At 35.1% G+C, this 21524-nt stretch overlaps 2 protein-coding genes across 3 annotated transcripts in view; one reads left to right on the forward strand and one right to left on the reverse strand.

Annotated features, from left to right (window-relative positions):
- The first annotated feature begins 1269 nt into the window (after window positions 1–1269).
- LOC113750147 (serine/threonine-protein kinase RIO1-like) lies at window positions 1270–14106 on the forward strand. Of its 2 annotated transcripts, none has more exons than XM_027294090.1 (13): window positions 1270–1511; window positions 6264–6635; window positions 7279–7407; window positions 7786–7878; window positions 8026–8105; window positions 8631–8744; window positions 10336–10409; window positions 11293–11369; window positions 12477–12560; window positions 12633–12725; window positions 12823–12930; window positions 13008–13082; window positions 13465–14106. In XM_027294090.1, the coding sequence occupies exons 2-13, from the start codon at window positions 6354–6356 to the stop codon at window positions 13915–13917; spliced, it is 1662 nt and encodes a 553-aa protein (XP_027149891.1). In that variant the 5' UTR covers window positions 1270–1511; window positions 6264–6353; the 3' UTR covers window positions 13918–14106. The 2 variants fall into 2 exon arrangements, with proteins under 2 accessions (XP_027149891.1, XP_027149889.1); XM_027294088.1 differs by lacking the exon at window positions 1270–1511 and adding an exon at window positions 5829–6035.
- A 6083-nt stretch (window positions 14107–20189) lies between these two features.
- Window positions 20190–21524, reverse strand: part of LOC113750850 (TOM1-like protein 4) — an 11895-nt gene continuing 10560 nt past the window's right edge. The window contains exon 5 of the mRNA XM_027294789.1: window positions 20190–20411. Coding sequence (XP_027150590.1) covers window positions 20190–20411 — 222 coding nt within the window. The remainder of the gene's footprint in view (window positions 20412–21524) is intronic.

The raw sequence follows: 21524 nt of genomic DNA on the forward strand, positions 1-21524 counted from the left end.
CAAGTCTTCTTCTTATAAACAAGAAAGAACAAAACTAGCAAAAGTTGTATAAATCCAGCAAAGAGGAGGAGACAATAGAGAGAAAGAAGGAGAGAAAGTGAGCTGACAGGAAGGTTTCTGCTGGGAGTTCTGAGTGCACTTTTTAAAGTAGAAGCACCTAGGGGTGAGCAGATTCGGTTCGTACCGAATTCATAACCGATTTCAAATTCAATTTGGTAATTTGAAATCGGGTATTTGGTAATTCGGTTCCAATTCGGTGCATACCGAATTCACCGAATTCTAATATGGTATAAAATAGGTAATGAGATAATGAATTTGGTAATAACCGATTTCGAATTCAAAATTCGGTAATTGAAATCGGGTACCGCATTACCACATTCGAATACCGAATTGATATATAAAATTATATAATATATAGATAAATGCTATTTAGTATTAGTATATACTACTAATACTTTATTATGTTATATAGGTAAATGTTATTAATAATAATTAGTATATGGTATTATCATCATATCATGTACTTATAATACTAATAATATATAATAATGTACAATATATTTATATTATTTTAGTATTTATTAATTGTTATATGACTACAATAATGCATAGTAATACATTACAATATAAGATAACTATAATACTTATTATTTTATACATAAGTAACATGACTAGAATTAGATAATAATTAATACATATATGTATAATACTAAATATTAAACAATAAACATAAGTAACATGACTAGAATTAGATAATAATTAATACATATATGTATAATACTAAATATTAAACAATAAACATAATTAGTAATTAGAATTTAGATATTGGTAATTTGATACATCATTCAAAATTCACAATGTATTAGTGTATTGACTTTCACAATAACATATGTAAATAAATAAGTTTAATTTTGATTTGAATAAATTATAAGTTTGTAACTAACATAACTTATCACTAATCATTGTAATTTGTAAGTTTGTAACTAATATTACTTATTATTAATCATTGTAAATTATAAATTTATAAATTATTACTAATCATTGTACAGTCTAAGGATTATGAATAAATTTGGGCATCAAATCAGTAATAATTTTTAAATCATTGAGGAGCATAATGAATGTATTATAATTTAGGAGCCCCAATTTGTAAATTAAAAATTACAAAATCACTTCATTTGGGAAAAGTCGGATTTCATCTTCAGCTGATGAAAATTGAAAAGTGAGAAAACAACCATTGCAAATTTGCAATATTGCATATTTGGATAGTGCCGTGACTGCCGTCACCTAGGGCTTTCACAGCACTAACACTCCCAAGTCCCAAGTCCCAAGTCCCAATTCCCAAATCGAAGCTGCTCTCTGCCTCTCCGGCCTCCGCCAGTCCGCCGCGCTCTACGTCTCCTGTCGGCTGTGTCCTGCCGTGCTGGTTCATTGCTGCCGAGTGTCGAAGACGAAGCACCAAGATCTCACTAGTTCATCGCTGGTTCATCACTGCTCATCTCTGGCTCACTTAGGTAAGTGCTCCTCTGTTTTTGGCTCTGTGTCTCTGGCATTAAAATGGGCCAAGATCGACTAGGAAATTTGTTATCCTGAATTGATAAGGGGACGAAATCTGAGCTTCCAATTGCAAACTCTAACTGTTGTAGTAGTTTAGATTAGGTGTTATATAACATAAGCTTTGTATTTTATACACAAGAAGCTCTCTCCAGTTGTGCAGCCTTTAAAAGTTAAGGCCTTGGGGAAAAATTCCACCTTTTACCCGTTAGAAAAATTAAAAAGGAAAAAACTTGCTAAAATGAAAATTTTACCTCCTTGTCCGTGGAGATTCTCAATCTCTGGTGCACATCTAGTGAAAGTACGGCTCCAGAAGTTGTACCTAGGATTCTGGATATGAATTTTCTGCAATGTGTAAAAGAAGAAACATCTAATGGCTTGCGGGGGTTGGTAGTTGCTGAACTATAAAGATTGGTTTTATATATTCTCTTAATTTGCTTCAGGTTTTTTTTTAAATAATAGATGAATTCGGTTAGACCGAATTCATTACCGTTTTCGAATTTGAAATCGGGTACCGCATGAATTCGGTAATGCCCAATTCGAAATTGAAAACGGTTTAGATTTCTATATATGCAATAACCGGAAAAAACCGAATTCAGTGCACCGATTTACCGCAATTGCACCGAATGCTCACCCCTAGAAGCACCTGATATTTATAGGCATGAAATAGAATACGTTAGAGAAAGATAAGGGATAAAACTTTCTATAACAAGAAGAAGGTTGTGCCAAACAACTTGCCTAATTTTTGTAACAGCGTTAAACAACATGCTTAATTTTTGTAACAGAAATAACGTTAAGAGATAAAATCTGGTCATAAACCAGTAATAAAACTTAACTGTGCCTAATTTTTGTAACAGAGACAACATTAAGAGATAAAATCTAGTAATAAAACTTAACTTTGAAATAAGTAGAAGCAAAACTAGACCAAGCCGTGCTTAAGGGGGGTAAATCCATCAATTTGTATTGAAAAGATCCAACTTAACTTTCCTTTCATATGCGCAAATTTGCATTAATTACTAATTTAACACAAATCCAATATGAAACTAAGCATTATAAAATGATGGGAAGTCTCGTTAGATTTTCGACGTGGAACAAAATCTTTTGAAATACTCGTTTATTTACAACAACACTACTGTCTTCTTTGACTTTTTGGACCGCAGCTATATGGTGAGGAGGTACGAAACATTTTACCCTCTTTGCCAAATAATCCAATTTGGCGTATATAGACAATAAGCTCTAAATCTTGTCAGTGAAAATGAAACTTTCAAGCAAACATGTTTAAGGTCCTTCTCTAAGTTAATTGTAACTAGTCTAGTTTAGATGCTCTGGGGCATATGTTGATGGGATGGCTAGAAGATTTCTTTCCTATCGATCTTCTGTCATTTTGTGAACTGTATACTATCATCTCAAGTTGAGAAAGCATTTAGATACATGTGATTGCAGCAGAGTTAGCTTAGTTAAACTCAGTTTTTGGCAGGCAAACACATTTAGTTGGTAGCTTTCATCTCTATCAGCAGAATCCTCTGTTGTTGAAGCCCCCTTACCAACTCCAGAATCACCATAATTTTTATACAACAGATCATCCTAAAGCCACAAATCCAGAACAAGTGGGCAATTCCCTACAAGGAGAAAACAGCAAGTGTCAAATTTTCTGAACTGACATCAGTATGATACAATCAATATGGAACAAAGTCAATGTCTAATTAGGTATGCTTATCAAACATCCTTGAGGCATTATCTCATAAATTTGATACTTTGATGGTAAACAGAAGAATGTACACAATACATTTGCAGTGTTAAGTTTCCTTACAAAATGGAAACTGGATAGAGCGTACAGTAGTGGCTTACCATCAAAAGCCTCCTGCAGGAAGAGACCATATTTATTGAACCCTTTAATTGTTTCTTTCGCCTAAGATATACCATAGGCTAATCAATTAACTATATATGAAACAATCTTTCAGTCAAGAACACGTATTTAACGAACACACGGCTACGTTAGTTGTGAATCAACTTTTCATCACTGGATGGGCTCTCCATCTCTTTTTGCGCTTGATCATAAGCACGTTGATGCTCGCACATTTGCTATATCTACAAGTGTTTCCAGCGCTGCACATAAATGAAAAGGACATAATACCAAATCAAATGCAAAGGGATTTAGGAGAAGGGACTAAAAGCTCACTTGGTTGAAGAGTGTCCATGTTCTAGCAGTGAGTTGCATATCCATCACTTGGACAAAGAGGGACTTGGTTCAACATTTTTTCAGGATAGCAAAGCACAAGAAAGATCCAAGGAGTCCATTGATGATTGGAAGAGAAAAAAATTTTTAAAACCATGTATTCAACTAATACAGCACGAGCACTTCATACTGCATTTGGTTAAATGAGTAGACTGTCATCCTAAAGACTTTTATCCAAACTCTAGGAGTCAAGCATTAATCAGAAAAAGGACCCTCACTGCACCCCAGGGGTACAGGTGTTTGAGGCAAGTTTACATGGGTCATAGACTACTGAAAGAAACAAAGGCAAAGTATTCCCAGATGTAAAATAAAGCTCATATACATAACTTTTAAAAGAAAAAAAATATTGCATGAAGAAACAAAAGCATCATATCCTTTGACCTATTGTAATTAAGTGATACATATTCTTCTCTGTCTACCTGTCTCAAACTAAAGTTGGGCAGCTCGAAGCTTAGGAGGAAAGAATGCTCCAAACATCAAGAGTGCCTTGAGTCGCTCTTTCTGGACCTGAAAGTGAAGGAATTGAGATTAACGGATGATTCTACAAACAACAGCTAAGTCTTCTATACTGACATGAACATAAACAAGTAAATTTTTTCTTCAAAAGAAAATCTGTCATCATAAGATTAGAGTTGCAACACAGCGACAGTTGTAAATTCACATTGTTCAGTACTAAGGATTGGTAGTAACATGGACACTTACTTGGTGATGAACAGAAAGTGGAGAACCAGTATTTTTCCTCCCTTTAGACCCAAAAAAAAGGGTTTAGTCTCAATATATAGATGTTTATAATGCTGCAAGCACAAGAAGAAAAATAAGGGTGAAAGCTAACTAAAACTTTTGAAATGTCTTTTGCAGAACAATCCACTAGGTTAAAGGAAATTTATTTCAGAAATTAGAAATAGCTTTTGATCAAAGATTTCACGCAAATGGTCGAGTTTTACTGTAAATTATGACTCCTTCAGTAGGAAAGTATTCAACCTGTTAAAAAGATGGGAATTAAGACTGAACATCCTAATCTGAACTGGTTGGGGGAAAAATTATTCGAATATTAGAGCCAGAATGGGAAAAAAAAAGAGAAAAAGATCCTCCTCTCCGCCCACCCTCCAATACTACTAATTGGGAGGAAGAGGAGAAAGAGGAGAATATGTGCAAGGCTTTCTAGTGTCTCATAGAGGCGCGAACCTTTCACGTCTAAGTGACCACGCTTTTGTCAACATCTTCTTTAGGTATTGGGATAATTTAAAAAACATCCCCTCAGGTTTCTAAAAGTTTCACTATAATCCCCCTAAGATTTTGAAAATAATCACTAACCTTCCATTAAACCCATATCTTGTAACAATTTATCCCAATTAAAAAAAGTAACAATAAAAAACTAATTTAATTTTAGGTGTAAGAAGATCATTTGACTTCAAAAATGTCCCTCACATGTAATAATAGTTAATTTAATGACTTGATCTAACTTATTATTTATTACACATGATTAACCAAAAATTTTTACCATATGTAATTAAAATGTAATAACTTTTAAAATTTAATAAAACAAAAAATTTTTCTTACCTTAAGATTCTTGTTATTAGTTATCACCATGGTAATAAGAAGAAACAATAGAACCAAAGCCTCCTCACGTCTAATTCCTTTTAATCATCAAGTACATAAAAAAAGCAAGCATAATATTGGAACCCTTTTCTAATGTCAAATTAATTTTTTAGCATAACAAAATTATGGTTAATTATGGCTCAATTATTGCTCATGTTTGAATCCTTTTATTTATTAGGTACATCATATATGATTCCTTTATCGGTCAAGTGCATTAAACACATCTAGTATTGTTTCCCTTTTTATTTAGCCAATTAGTTGTTTTCTAAAAATTCTAAATATGGTTAATTTGGTTCAAAGCATTTTACTTGTTTCTCTCTACAAATATGTGTAAAGATATAATATTGAATTATTAAGACACTAGTGTTGTTTCACTGTTAATGATGTAAGTATTAGGTCCCAAATTGTTGATAGGGAGATGAGTTACTATTTTTAAAAATTTAGAGGAGCTAAATGAAATTGTTAAAAATCTCAGAGGAGGTTTATCAAATTATCACAATTAATTTAGAGAACTCCCGATGCCAATACAACAAAGACTGGCGCCGCCTTCTTTCATCTAAGTCCCCTCCCTCTCCTTCTGCTGCACCAACAGTCCGCCACCGCCACCGCCGCCACTTATCAATACTATAGTTTCCTCCACCATCTTCAGGTCCTCTTTCTCTTCTATATCTTGCACTCAACATTTATGTAAACATTAGTCTGTTTGAGCATCAAATTCGTTTTCTTGCACAAATTATTTCGTGTATCAGAGCTTAATTATGGCGTTGTAGAGAGGGAATTTCGTGTATCGGAGCTTATTTTCTATGTTGAATCGTTTCTGCTTGTTCCTCCTTGATTAACTATGCAATGTAATTTGTATTATTAAATTTTCTTTCAGGTTGAATATCCAACCCGAGCAAAAAAAGGAAAAAAAAAAGCAGAGGCTTTGGAATTGAAATACAGCATTTTGACATTCGTACCATATAGTATGTCTTCTTCTGTAGAGAAAGCAGAGGCAGTAAATGAATCCGAAGATCAAGAAGATGACGAGGAAGAATTATCTTGGTCCTCAGATTCTGAAATTGGAGAGGCTTTGGATTATTTGGATTCGAAGGATGATTCAGAAATAATGGATGGAGCTGTAACACTGCTCACAAGGCGTCCAAATGCTCATGGAGGGCTTCACTCTCGCCCTAATGCATCTTCTCTTCAACCTCTGTCAAACAGGAACCAAAAGTATACCAGTCACATCAGAGCTTCACCACTGGAGGTAATTCTGTAACATGTTTGGTAATAATATGCTAGCATTCTCTTGGTTGTTTACTGGTTTTCTCTATGTGCTATTGTTTCAATTAAGAGTTTTCCATGGATGAAATTGGAATCCAGTATTCTTTTGGCATGCTGACTGTATGAAATTAATCTTCTGCTCATTCCTCTGGCACGTTGTTTCAGTTTTGTTAATGTCTTGAAATATTTTTTTGGTCCATTAAAAAAAAAAAGAAATGAGGTAGTAAATACTGGGAATGTATGCTACACTCTTTCCATGCTCTTTCTCGTATTTGGTTTAAAATGTTTTCCAAGTTTCTAATAGTTTTCTTGAAAGTAAGAGATGAGTTGCCTACCAAAATTATAAGCAAAAAATCAGAATGCATGATTTCTTTTTCCTAATTTTATAATTTCCTAGTTATATAATAAACCTTGAGATTCACTTTCGGTCGGAATTGAGAAGGGCCAATGCAAAAAAGGTATTCACCAAGTCTTAAGATGGAAATCTTTGGACTTTAGAAGCATGACTTGATCGTCCATGCTGCCTCCATCTATTTCGAGATAATTGGCAGTTAGAATTTTATTTTATTTTATTTTCCTGTGTGGTTGTGTGCATTTTTGGTTATTAGAATGTCTTGATGGTACAGGAATGGGAAGGAAGAGTGAATGTTGGTATGTCAAACTCTGTTACAACTGCAATTCGTGAGAGTGTACGTGACATGGCCATTGGAAAAACCAAAAGTACAGAAAAAGCGGACCGTGCAACTGTTGAACAGGTAAAACATTTTAGCTTGTAGGTAGAAGATCAGTTGCCTTAACCAAATGTTTTGTTTGTTCATTTATTTATTTATTTTGGAGTTGAGAACCTTATGTTTACTCAGTTAATGCCATTTTGTTAGGTTTTCCTTTACTCTTATGCTAAGGGAGCAAAATTCCATTATAAATCGAAGTATGCTTTCACCATTTTGTGTTTCTGACTTGGTGACTTAAATACAAAAAATTTCTGCGCATGCTTTATGATTGGATATATACAATAGTTACAGTATTAAGTGTGAATTTTCATCCAGGTAGGCACTGTACTTTCTTTCATACTTAATTCTGTTCAGAAGCTTTAACAAGCCTTTCATTGAACTAGCCTTTTCCTTTAATTTCAGGCTATTGACCCAAGAACTCGCATGGTTTTATTCAAAATGCTGAATCGGGGCATATTTAATGATATTAATGGCTGCATTTCTACTGGAAAGGAAGTATGTTACTACTGAGCACTGAGAATCTAAAAGTCAATTATGTTGTTTCTTTGTTTATCAATCAGACTTGAACTTTCTCCCAGAAATTTTCGTTTCTGGTTGTGGTCTTGTGTTGACATATCTTCTTTTCCTTTTCTATCCCTACAGGCCAATGTTTATCATGCTACAAAATCTGATGGTCAAGAACTTGCAATCAAAGTCTACAAAACTTCAGTTCTTGTATTTAAGTATGCATGGTGAACCTTGTTTCTGTTTAACTGATGTATAAGTTCATATAATTTGTTAAGTTATTAGAAATTCTTATCAAATTAAAATTGGGCAGGTTTGTGGGCAAGATTAATTTGTTTCTAGCAAATGTTACTTGGCTTTCCTTGTGCAGTGTCTCTATCATGCTAATAATACATGCATTGATACACAAGTCTTTGCAATTCTGTGAGATAGTTGCAATATTCTGACATAAATGAAAGCAACTGAATTTATGATGAATTTTTTATGTGAAGGGGAGGAACATACCTTAATTCTGGTATAATTGAAATGGGATTAAAGATTCTCTTGCTGTGTTCCTATAAATAAGATCTTATTATTGTGCTTTTTGTTCTTTTGGATTTTTGGAAGTCTAGTTATTTATCAAATATGGTTTTCTTCTTCTTTCTACTTTTGAATTCTGACAAATCACATTTCTTTGGTAATTTCTCCTGTCCCTTACAAATCTATGACATGCTAATCTTGCAGTGTGCTATTCTGAATGACAGGGATAGAGATCGGTATGTACAAGGTGACTATCGTTTCAGATACGGATATTGCAAGCACAATCCCAGAAAAATGGTCAAGACTTGGGCTGAGAAAGAAATGAGGAATCTTATGAGGTATTAAATGTTTTGACCCTTCTATTTGTCTTCCTAGTTTTTAAATGAAGTTGGATAATTTAGTGGCTGAAGTGATATATGTTTTATTTGAGTGCTTTGAATATTTAGGATTTGATATGAATGTAGTTTGTCAGCCTTCACAATGGATAGTTGTTTTTACATTGATGGACTTGGGTAATTCCAATTTGTTGTATTATTTTTATGTTACATGTCGTTAACGTTAAGCATCTATGCATCTTTTCTTTTCATGTGATGTGCATGTCAATAGAAGTTTTTTCTTGCTTTCATTACTTGCAGTTGCTTAACATGATAATCTCTGGGCTCCGCAGCTCATTACAGTGTGTCATGCCATTTGATTTAGCTTAGATTTTTTAGGGCAGATTATAGTGATTGCTAGATCTTTATTTGTTCTCCCATCTTCTTCTTTTCGTCAATGAACCTAAACGTTTTCTTCCCCCATTTGTTTTGGCCTTTTGTTTAGAGGAATTTATTTGCTCTGCTATTTCTTTTTCTTTTTTCTTTTTTTTGGTTGTCCCCAGACCTCCTCCATCTACCCCTGGACCTTGTCACTCTTTGAGTAGCACTTTATTGCATCAGATGGAAGATTCACTGTGTACCAACAGCTGATGGATGAAATTTGAGAAACCGCATTAGGCTGATGGTAGTTACTACTGATACGCAAAATTATATAATTTATATTTCAGAGAATGTCCTTGTAGGAATCCACTTAATAAGTTCCCTTTTAGTCCAAATTATTCCAGCTATTATTTTTCTTAATCTGGTTGAAAATCTTTTGTCCTGATTAACCAGTGCCCATATGCCATATAGGTTATGGTGAAAAATCTTTGAGATTTCTTTCTTTGCATACTATCCACAGAAGGTAGAGAATTTTGGCTTTGAATGCTCCTCCTTGTAATAAGTTTGTTTGGGCTACAAGATGGATTTTATGCACCAGCTAGTGCAAGTTAAGTGTCATATATTCCGGCACTGTCTGCTTTTGAACGTGGCGGACTGTTCTGGAATGCAAAGATTCTCTCTTCCCCAACAATAAAATCAAGTTGATTAAGACCAATTCATAATCTTTTAACAGTTCAGCAATCCAAAGAGAAGCTAATGTTTCCACATGTTCCCACTTTATCTTGATGAAATCACGTTTTCAACTTTTAAACCTTTGTTGAAGTGAAGAAACACTGGAGTTATGGTATTGCATCAAAAGAGAAGGGCTATCGTGGCTAATGCAAAGTGCATTGTGAATCTATTAGCTAGTCAATTCCGGTGATTGATTTATATTTTGTGGATTATGTAGTTCAGAATAGTTATTATCTCTTGGTATCATGTGCCATTTATCTTGAAAATCTTTTTTTTTTTTCTTAATTTCAATCTCCATTATGTTTGCTATTAATGATGGTTTTTTCCCAAAGGCATGGAGCCAAGTCTATAATGAATTTGATATCATTAAGCCTCTTGCATTTGTTATATCTACTTAACCAGATATTGCTTGGAAGAAGTCCTTCATTTCATGCATTGGTATATTTACTTAACCAATTATTCTTTTGAAGAATTGATAGAACATGATCATGGTAAACTACAGGCTAAAGGCAGCAGGAATAAGGTGCCCCACTCCGATTCTCTTGAGACTTCATGTTCTGGTTATGGAATTCATAGGTACTCTACATACTTTTGTAATGCTAACGACTCGTCTTTTTCACCATTTGGTGAATGAAATTTAGGAAAAAGTTGTAGCTGCATGAAGTGCATCTCTTCCTGATATAGAAAGATTATGTACCAATACCTGGAAGATAGAATAAGTTAGATGCAGTTAGAAACTGATAAAAAAGACCTTCCTACAGAAAAGTACTGATTCACCATGCAAGGTACTCATAAGGACAATGAAGGAGACAAAAAGTTTCACCAAATTGTATAAGCTTGCTGCAACTCATGCTTTTGTATGTCAATTATGCTGTTCACATAGCTGACTTATATGTCAGTCAATTATGCTGTTAACAAGCGGACTCATATGTTGTGTCTTGTAAATTGCATGGCAAATAAAGTTTCTGATAATCAATAGTGGTGGATCCTAAAATTTTAGATGTTTTTGGTTCTGCTTAAGAGAGAAATGCACAATGGTTAATTAGAGTAAGCAACAGGATAAAAGCTTATTTGATCTAATCTAGGCATGTCCTCCCTTCTATACTGCACGTGCCTTGGTTTCAGATTCTTGTTTATAACTTCAACCCTGGGTTCTAACTCCAGTTGCTTACTGATATGCTTTTGCACATATAGAACTCAAGTAGATCTGTTTTGGGTGTTCATGGTCATTGCATGGTTTTAGTATCTAATAAAAATACTAATTAGATATTCATTGAAAGGAAGTCTTATACGTAAGCAGAAAATTGATTTCTAGCTGATGTCCGTGTTTTCAAGAGTATTATTGCATTGCTGCTGACTTGGCTGCAGCCTTTGCCGTATGTGGGTGAATAAGTCTTTTTGACACTGGAAGCATATTCTCTCAAATTGGTTCAGTTGATGATCACATTCTGTTTTGCAGGTGAGGGAGGTTGGGCTGCACCTCGGCTCAAGGACGCTGCTTTGTCTCTGGACAAGTTTCGAGAATGTTACATGGAGGTAATTATGTGTTTCTATTTCTATCTTGGATATCTGATGATGGTGCCTATGAGAAAGTATGATGGCAATATAACAAGTGCTGTGGACATGCTAGTTTCAGATGGCCCAAGTACTGTGCAAACAAAATAGGCTGTTGGCCCAACATTCGTTTATATTATTACATTAAATAAATGATTGGATTCTTTCGTGTCCACAGCTTATTCATGTATCTCGGATGCATTCTTGCTCAATATAAGCATGTAACTGATTCATGTGCTAAAGTTCTTTCATACTAAATAAATTGCTGTCAATTTCTCGAATATAACTTATAGGTATAACCAATCCATGCACTGATAACTTAGTTTCTTACCATTTATTTATCATTATTATCTATTTAGAATCTCAGCTTAGATTCAACACTTGCACATTGGTAAATTGAAGTTACGAGTTCCTCAGTTTGGTCGTAGACATCATAGCAAATACATGATGTAGTGAGTGTCATCAAAATCCACATTGCTGTAATTTTTTCCCCTTTTTTTATTGGGGTTTTTGGTTTTTATTCTTTTTTTTTGAGGGGGGGGGGGGGGGGGGGGATTGGGTTGGGTGGGGTGAGTAAAAAAAACTGAGAGAATCCACATCACTGCACAAGAAACTTGAGCATATATAAAACCAGTCATTTCCTCAAGGTTTAATTGCATGGAAGAAGCTTCTTCTGGAAGTTTAACAGGAAAGAAATGAAAGTTGCGATCACTGGCTGATTTTTTTCTCCCTTTTTTCTTTTGGATTTTTGGTCCACTTTACTCTGAAGTAGCTTTGCTGTCTTCTTTCAGTTCTCGTATAATGCAATGCAATCTTCCAATGTGATTGTTGGGCCTTAGAATAGACATGTAGCGCCAAATTAAAACTTCTCTTGTTTGTCCTTGTTTGCCAAGTCATTGAAATGCCAGATTGGTTCATTTTTTTATTTTCTCTAGCTCTCATTATGGATGTGGTTCAAATAGCTACTTGTCCTAAAAATATCATTAAGGATAAGATTCAACTTTCTTTGTCTCTTGTGTTGCAGTTGCTTTTCAAAAAGATGGATTACCTAAAAGATTTGCTATTACAGTATTTTGCTTTGTCTTGCAGATCATTATGGTAATGCGCACACTGTACCAGAAATGCAAGCTGGTGCATGGCGACCTCAGTGAATATAATATTCTTTATTTTGAGGTAGGCCACGTCCCTTTCTTTTATTTCAAATTCGTTCTTTTATACACCAAACAAAAACCTCTTGATTTGCAGGGGCACTTGCATATCATTGATGTCTCACAATCAGTTGATCTTGATCATCCTCATGCCCTTGATTTTCTTCGAGAGGATTGTGTTCATGTTTCTGTGAGTCTTATCTTTCTTTGGTTGTGGTTCAGCTGAATTATTAATGGGAATGAGCACCTGAATTGTATTGATAAATAGTTGGAATGATTTGGTGCAGGATTTCTTCAGGAAACATGATGTAGGCGTTATGACAATACGAGAATTATTTGATTTTATAGTTGATCCTTCTATTAATGATGATTCAGTGGATAGTTACTTGGAAGAGGTAGGACATGAGTGCATATATGATTTATTGTTGCATCTTGTGACTATTTGAACCTAAACTGTAATTCTATCTCGTAGGTGCAACAAAAAATTTTGGCTAGAGGCCATGTAATTTCTGCAGAAGAAGAAATTGCTGAATCTGTATTTATGCAGGTCCGTAGTTCTCACGATGTTTTTTCAATACCTGATATTGAGGAAGTTCTTGTTGAAATGAATTTTACATAACTTCCAGGAACACTTCAAAAAACAAATCCATGTTGAGCATATATCATACATGAGACCAACCCTGTACTGAATCTATTTTGGTGTTTGGCAGACTTCATAAATGAATTAGGAGCTTTGCAAATATGCATCAACTCATTAACCCAATTAAGTTTAGTTAATCATTAAAAACCTTCTGAAATTTTGTTTTTTCTTATAATTAGAAGCTCTTTAGCATGCATTTGAATGTAGAGTTGTCACCTTAGTATCAGACTGAGAACTCAGCAAAACTACAAGTCTTTGTAATTTTGGGATCTTTTTTCTGTGATTCCAGTCATACATTCCAAAAACACTAGATCATGTCAAAAATGCAGAGGAGGATGTGCAGCGGCTGATTAGTGGTGCTGACACTGGAGACATGTACTATCAAACTATTACGGGTCTTAAGCAGGCCCTTTCTATTTCTGACTCTTCCTTGGCAGAAAGACAGTCACATGAGCAGGTTGGGCAACCTATGGAAGATGTTTCACTACAAGATGAAAACTCGGAATCAGCCAGCAGTGGGTCCAGAAGTGGAACGGATGAAGATGAAAGTGATTCAACTGACACAGAGGAATTAGATTCATCATGTGGAGGCAAGCAGCCGACTGCTGCTGATAGAAAAGCTGCTAGGAAGGAGAACAAGAAGAAAGTCAAAGAGGAGAAGAGGGAGGCTCGCAAACACAAAGTTCCAAAAGCTGTGAAGAAGAAAAAGAAAAAGTTGGCAAAAGCCAAGAAGTATAGATAGGCGGCTAGTTAGCAAGTTTATCTTTCACCGAGGCATGTAAGAAGCTGCCACGGCATGCTTGCCTGAGCTATTTTCTGTTTGATGAAAGCTCTCAATTTTTGATCTCATACGTTGCTCCGCACTGTCTCTGAATTCTGACGTCCCAATAGTAAGGTGGTTATTGATGAAGTAATAATAATTCAAGAATAATCAAGGTTTATTTTTTTCAAATTTATTCCTAATGTCAGTATTTTCTCTGATCTGTTTCACATCCCTTCTATAAACGCTTATTAAGTTCCGTCCAACTTTATTCTGCCTCAGCAAACAAATAGGCTTTAATGCAGTGATCCATGATGTTCATGATTCGTTTCTGCTTTGAGTAAAAAAACTGTCACTCATCATTATTTTCTGTTGACATCATCAAGTTTTCTAGTAACGTGTTTCTAGGGTTGCTATATTAGTAGTAAAATTAAACGTGCTTCTAGAGTAACTAAACTAGTAGTACAATTAAAAACTTTAATTAAGGTTGTATAGGACTTGGCCGGTAACGGAGGTGGTGGTTGGTTGAGGTGGAAGAAGAGAGGAGGAAGGGAATTTTTTTTTTTTTTTTGTGTTTTGAATATTTTGAAGTGTGTAGGTTAAAAAACTTTGAAAATTTTTTTAAAGTTATTATAGTTAAAATCAATTAAAAAAAAATTGGTAGCAGACAAATTTGGGTAAAAAACCATTTGACAAACTGGCCCAGAATGTATGGTGAAAACACATATGTACACATAAACACATCTATATGTCTTCGCATAAAAATGCACCTCTTAACCGAGGTAGCACTCGGACCATTAAAAGCACAGTACAGTGTGATGACTTTGACCAAAGTCATCTAGCATAACTCAAAAGCACGGTAGAGTCTGTCTTGACCCAAGTGACCTAGCATAACCAAATGTAGCAGACTGACAGAGATTTAAATATCATGAACAATCTCAAAACACCAACGGAAGCTTGGCTCCTTCCATTCAGAGCATAATTTCCAGACACTGATGTCCAACTTCAGGCCTGTCCAACCCCTCCAACATCCCTGAGGGGAGAAAAGGGAAAAAAAAAAAAGAAAACAGGAAAAATGAGACCAAAGCTTCCACATGCCACCACAACATACCCAAACTACAGGCTACTCGGTCTTCAAGAATCCACTAAAAGACAGTGCAGCATAGGCACAAGGGAAAAATGACAAAGTGAACCTTTGACAAGCTCTACAAAATTTGAAAATCATCACAATTCAATGAATAAGCCTATACCTAATTAAAATGTCACCCACCAGTGAGAGTAATGCACATTAACACAAAAGTGACTCGCAAGAAAAGATTCTGAACAAAGTGATGCCTATGCTTCAGCGCAATATGCAACCACATCAAAGCTTAAATATATCCCAATCCAGTGTGAAATTTCTTTTAAATGCAAAAGATGTTCAAGGTTATTTGTCAGTAAAGTTGCTGATGAAAGTTGTCTATATTTTGACACAAATACGAAAAAAATAGAACCAAAAAAAAAATTATTAAGCGACACCCAAGTGTCATTTAAGGGGAAAAAACCATGAGGTGTGGTGGAAACATGCACGTTTAATGTTTCATTTCAATAAGGAGATCCATAATATGTGGAATCTTAAAGTGAGAGAAAATCTAACAAAATCATGAATTCGTTTACAAAAGACACCTAAAAGTCCTAAACCCCAATACAGTTGGGTAAGCAGGTAGGAGATAGAGGACACTAGGACCAGAAGGCCCTTGCTAAATTTGAATGTCCATCAAATACTTTGAGGTAGTGTACAAAAAGCATGATTTCCTGTATGTGATTTCAAGCAGTAAACATGCATCTGACCATTTTGGAAAGAAGCAAGGTACCCATCTGGTTGATTTAAATGCTACAATACGCATACACTGAAGCTGTCATATAACAAACCAAACAGAATCCCCAAAAACAAAGAGACTTACACATGGATAAGAAACATCTAATAGATAATCCAACCATCAATAGCCAATTGCCGCATGTAGTTCCACAACCAGCAATTGATCTATTCAGTTAAAACCCTTTTGCAGCAAATAAATGTAATAAAAAATAGTTATTGAAATTTAGAAAAAACCTTGTGCTTTCCTGGTTTTCCATGGCAGCAACCGGGGAACTGCACCACAATCATAGGCTGTTAGTGATATTCTATATAGCATACAACAAAATATCAATAGGATGTGAAGTTTAAATAGTTTCCCGCTTAAATCCCTTCGCAGCAAATAAAGCACTTGAACTTTGTTGCGATATCCTGCTCTTCCAGGGTAGCAATCCGTGAACTGCACCACAGGCAAAAGTTGTTAGTGATTTTTTCAATACCAAACAACGAAATAACCAAAGGATGCAAAGTTCAAATAATTTCCTAGCATGTCAAAATTCTAGCAAATGCCAATAAAATATGAAAAAACATTAGAAGTTCAATTAGCAATTCAAGTTTTGCAGCAAGTCTGTTCAGCAAAGAAGATTTTGAACCAAGTCATACCGCAATCTTTCTATCCGGCGATTGTAGTATTCCCTGGCACAAAGGGCAAAAAGTGGAAACCATCAGTATAATAACCATCATCCTTTGTGTCTGTGCAGAGGCTGAAAAGCACTCTCATTTTAACTATATGAGAAAAGCAAACTTTCTATTTTTGATCTTGCATGTGTGCAAACACTACTAACTCAGTAGCAAAAAAAAAAAAAAAAAGGGCAAATGAACTAGTAGTTCGGTAGCAAAAGTTCTGAAAGGGATTATCTACCTCATCCTGCAGTGTCCCTTTATTGTGTCTTCTACGGACGCCCTGCCAACAAAATGCCTTAAATTTAGAGATATATCATTGTTAGAAATATTTACCGTTGTTAATTAATCATATTTGTTTATTTTACCTAATTAATGAAATTAGTGGAGTTAGTGGAATAACTAGTGGAATTAGTGGAGTAGCTAGTGGAGTTAGTGGGATAGTTAGTGGAGTTGGTTTAAACTCTATAAATAGAGTTATTTCATGTTATGAGTAGTGTCAGTTTTACAAAGAAATAAACACTTGTCCTTTGCTTCTTTTATTATTTGCCTCAATAATTGTAACAGTGACACAACAATAAACCATCAAAGTGTTTGCCTTTAACCATGAACTAAACATGCACAAAGAGACATAAATTTGTAAGGCAGTTTGAAAACCTTGTGCATCAAACAGTATAGTGGCTTGTAAAAGCAATTAAGTATCCCAAAATGTGACACTGATAAACAATAGGTACGAACATCCGCCAAAGCTAAGACGGATACAGAAAAGGAACATTACCAGCCAATCTGCAGAAAGCAACATACATAATTTATCAATTTTCAAGATTAACTACGATGTTTACAACGGCAGCAATTCATTACGGAATCTGTTTGCAACTAGAGTAAAGAAAAATCGCAAGCAATGTTAAATGGTTAAGGAAGCATAAAATCCTATCATCATCCTAAACTCAGTATCTAACTTGTTTATGTTTCAAAAAAAATTCCTTTTTTTTTTTTTCAAAAAGTACAGTCAATCTTCTTTCTTGCAGAGGAAAAAAGCAGCTAAATAAGACCCCACGTTAGTACACCAAAAGTTCCATTCACCAAGAAGTAATTATACATTATCATTACCCGTTAGATACATTATTATCATTTTAAATGGAATTCATACAACAATTGAGGAGAAAAAACTGAAGAGAAAAATTTAGGACATAATCTCATACTTTCTATCCATTTCATACTGTTCTCGTTTTTCTGCATTTCGCCGAGCAATTCCTGTATCCAAAGGAAGAGCAAATCAGCCTAAAATATAAAGAAGTTGAAATGACAAGCAGCTCTACTCCATCTGTCCTAGCACAGTAAAAACTAAAACAAAATCTGAAAGAGTAATAATTAATAATCAAACACAAAACACTTTCAAAGACATCATAGAAACACCTTAACAAATGGTTGATAACGTGCACACAAACGTGTCAATGCAACCATTTCAGGTCATCATCAAGACACAACTGAGAGAATAAGCTCCTATGCAGGAAAACGCACTAGACTAACATAAGAAGGCAAAAGGCTAATGAACCACAATGACAATCCAACCATGTGAAATATAAACAAGCTTAAAGATGCAGAAAAGAAAATAACCACTATTTCTTCCTCCTCTTCAAGAAAACTGCTCACTCACCACTCTATTTCTGTTTCCTTTTCAAATAGGAAATGTACCCAAAAGGAAGAATTTCTACTCCTTATCAACAACCTGATACTGGTGGAAACTCACACGAGTCCCAGCATCAAACATCACCAGCATTGACACCCATCGACGTACACCATTTACAATAACCAAGCAGCACAGAGTAAAATTTCAATTTGGGCATTCGTAAAATCTCAAGTCATTTTAGCAAGGCTGATATGTTGTACTCGTCCGTTATTTTGTGTTGTCCCCCAAAAATACTTCCAGGGCCACAACTGAATGAGAGAAGAAGCTCGATTATACCTTCCAAGAAAATCCGGAAAGAGCTTGTAACCCATGAAGAAGAGAAAAGACTAAAACAGTGAGAAACTCATATCCACCAATACAAGAGAGATTCACAAAAGAATAATCAATCTAAAACCCAAAAGCACTTCATAAGTAGTAAAGGCAATAAATCTAATGCCCACTGATTTTGTCCATACCCCACACTAATCATGGTTCAAAGTCATGGTCGCGGTAACGGTCGCGGCCCGGACCGTTCCGTATCGATTTCGGCATATTAGTCGCGGTTTCGGCGAAACGCAAAATTTTGAAATATTTAATATTCTAAAAATTATTGAAAAAATAAGATAAAAAATAATTAAAAAATTAGTAAAAATAATAAAAATTCGAGCTGATTCGGGAGACTCGGCCGTTTTTATTCGTCCCAGAGACGGATCGGCCGAGTTCTCGGTGACTCGATCAAGTTTTCGGCGATTCATTATCTCGGAGTCATCTTGTCTCGGTATCAGATCGGGAAGCCCCGCTTCGGTGACGACTCGGCATAGTCGTCTCTGTCTCGGCCGAGTCTTTGAACCATGACACCAATCTGAAGCAACTTTAGAGTCAAAGCAACGGTGCCTAAACCGTTCGGGTTCTAAACTGATTTCCCAAACTCACTTTCTTTTCTCATTGGGTTATTTTATCTGATCCTTGTTTGACTAAATGTTTTAACTTGCTCTAGGCCAACTTGATTGGACATCAATCCAATTCGCTACTTTAACTCTTGGAGAATAAAATATATAAAAGTATGGCATATACCAAACATCCACCTATATATCAAATTGGGATGAGATCAAAAATGTTTTATTCCCGATAAGTAAAACGAGGACAAAACTTTATCATTTTCGAAATCAGCCAACCTTCTTAACCCCCTCGACTTCTGTCTTTACAGAACGTTCCTCCCATTTGATATCTTTTTTTCCTTCTTTCATTTTTCCTGTTATTTGACATCAAATACCACGTGTTCAACGGGAATTTATAAAAGAAATATAAAAAAAAGAAAGATGCCACATTAATGCAACCATGGTTCGCTGTCGCGGGTCGCGATCGCATCGCTGTTTCGGTTGTTCCACATCCGTCGCGGCATATCGGTTAAATATCGGGTGATACGCACATTATGGTATATAAAAATTTTCAAAAAATATTAAAAAATTACTAAAAATAGAAAATACCATTAAAAACACAATTATCAAATTAAATTTGCTAAATGCCTACATTATCGTATATAATTACTGATTATTAAATAAAATAATGCTGTCATTACCATAAGGGCCTATAGCATTAGCAATAAATGATTTTAGAATCAAATGTGCGTTCTAATTCTATTATATATGAGATAAAAAATTATATATAAGAATAAAATCATCATATCTTACATAATACAATACAAATCTCTGTACACAAAGGAAATAGCGATATTCAGTTCAATACAATAAAAGAAACAAATATTTATCAAATAATATTATGAAATACAAAGACATAAAGAAACAAGCATTTTCACTTAAGTATTTGGGCCAAACTTGGACTTTAAGTGTTTCCAATTTTTCCTTCTATTTTTTTCCCTATCTCTGGATCCGGTACAAAAGCCCAGCTTCTCTTAGCATAATTCATTAATTGCATGTTACTTCCAAAACGAAACATGCAACAACAACATTTTTGTACAATTGCCCAGCTTCTCTTAGCATAATTCATTAATTGCATGTTACTTCCAAAACGAAACATGCAACAACAACATTTTTGTACAATTGTCCTTTTTTAAATCTTTCCAGATTTTCTACAAAGCAGAGACCCATAAATGAGAAAGGACAAGAGAACAAAAAAATACCAAGGTGTAGGAACAGATGATGCAGAATCCAACTCAGCAACCCCGTCTTTCCACTTCTTCAGCTCGCTTCTCCAAATAATCACTCCAGATATTGTTGTGACCCTTGTTCTTTCTTTTCCTTTTTCCTTTCTCTCTGTTTTCTCCTTCCCTCTCTGCAAAAGGCACACAGAAATTGACGGTATGTTTCTCCCCTTATCCTTCCTTTCCCCTAAATCTTGTCTTTGCGGCTGAAAAAGAAAACAAGAAAACATGGGTGGCTGACTCTCTGTGTTCATGTTTTGTTTGGTTCCGATAAAAGTGAAAAATAAAGAGGTGCATTATTAAGTGCTCTTGTTGCTGTTTATGATTTGACCGGTTCATATCCGAGTCGAATCCGAGATTTTGGTTGGTATTCTTCTACACGGCTCTAACTCGGTCACTATCGACTAATTCGAAGCGATTCAAATCGGATATGGTATAATCGGTGTTTCGGGTATCGGTATCGGAACAGTAAGGACCGTTCCGGTTATGACTCGGCAGAGTCGTCTCGGATTCGGACGAGTTGGTGAGCCATTTATGCAACATGGCATACATTATGACAGTACTACAACAATCCCAAAGTTGACAAGAGTTTGCCTTTGATGTTGAAGACAAGAGTCCTCTTCCCTCTATGAAAATGTCTGTTCACCTACTCTGCCCTTGAAAGGTCAAATGATAAATTCATTTGGGGACACTTTTGAAGAAGTTTCTGCATGCTACTAGTGTACAACCAAAGCCAACACCCCTTCCACTTTTGTAATGAGAATTTGTTACTCCATTTATGTCATAACCAGCACTTGGTTGGTCAGTAAATTTTATTAAACCTCACATGTATGTAAATTTTTTCATTATAAATTGTTTTAAAAAAGAAAGGAGCAAGCTTAGGACAAAATCATTAACTTTAAAGATTTTTTTGTGTCTATAGTGAATTTCGTGGTTGATTTGATCAATAACACTTCAAGGTTTTTTTAGGGACTCATGAGAGTTCAAGATTTGCTACGAGAGGTACTTTTTAGGGCTCAGGATGGCTCCTCAGGTGGAGTAATAGACATGTTCTCTAAAGATTCAGACCACTCATTTTATCATCAGGTTTTCAATTTGGACAAGTCTTTGCAGCTTAAAAGGTGAAGGAAGAAGAGTATTTTGTAACTCTTTATCTATTATGTCTGTCTTTTCAAATATGGACTTATCTTTCCATTTTCAATGTAAGTATCCACAAACATTGTTTTTTCACTTGAATAAGAAAT

The sequence above is a fragment of the Coffea eugenioides genome, chromosome 10 (assembly GCF_003713205.1).
Source record: "Coffea eugenioides isolate CCC68of chromosome 10, Ceug_1.0, whole genome shotgun sequence".
Lineage (NCBI taxonomy): Eukaryota > Viridiplantae > Streptophyta > Magnoliopsida > Gentianales > Rubiaceae > Coffea > Coffea eugenioides.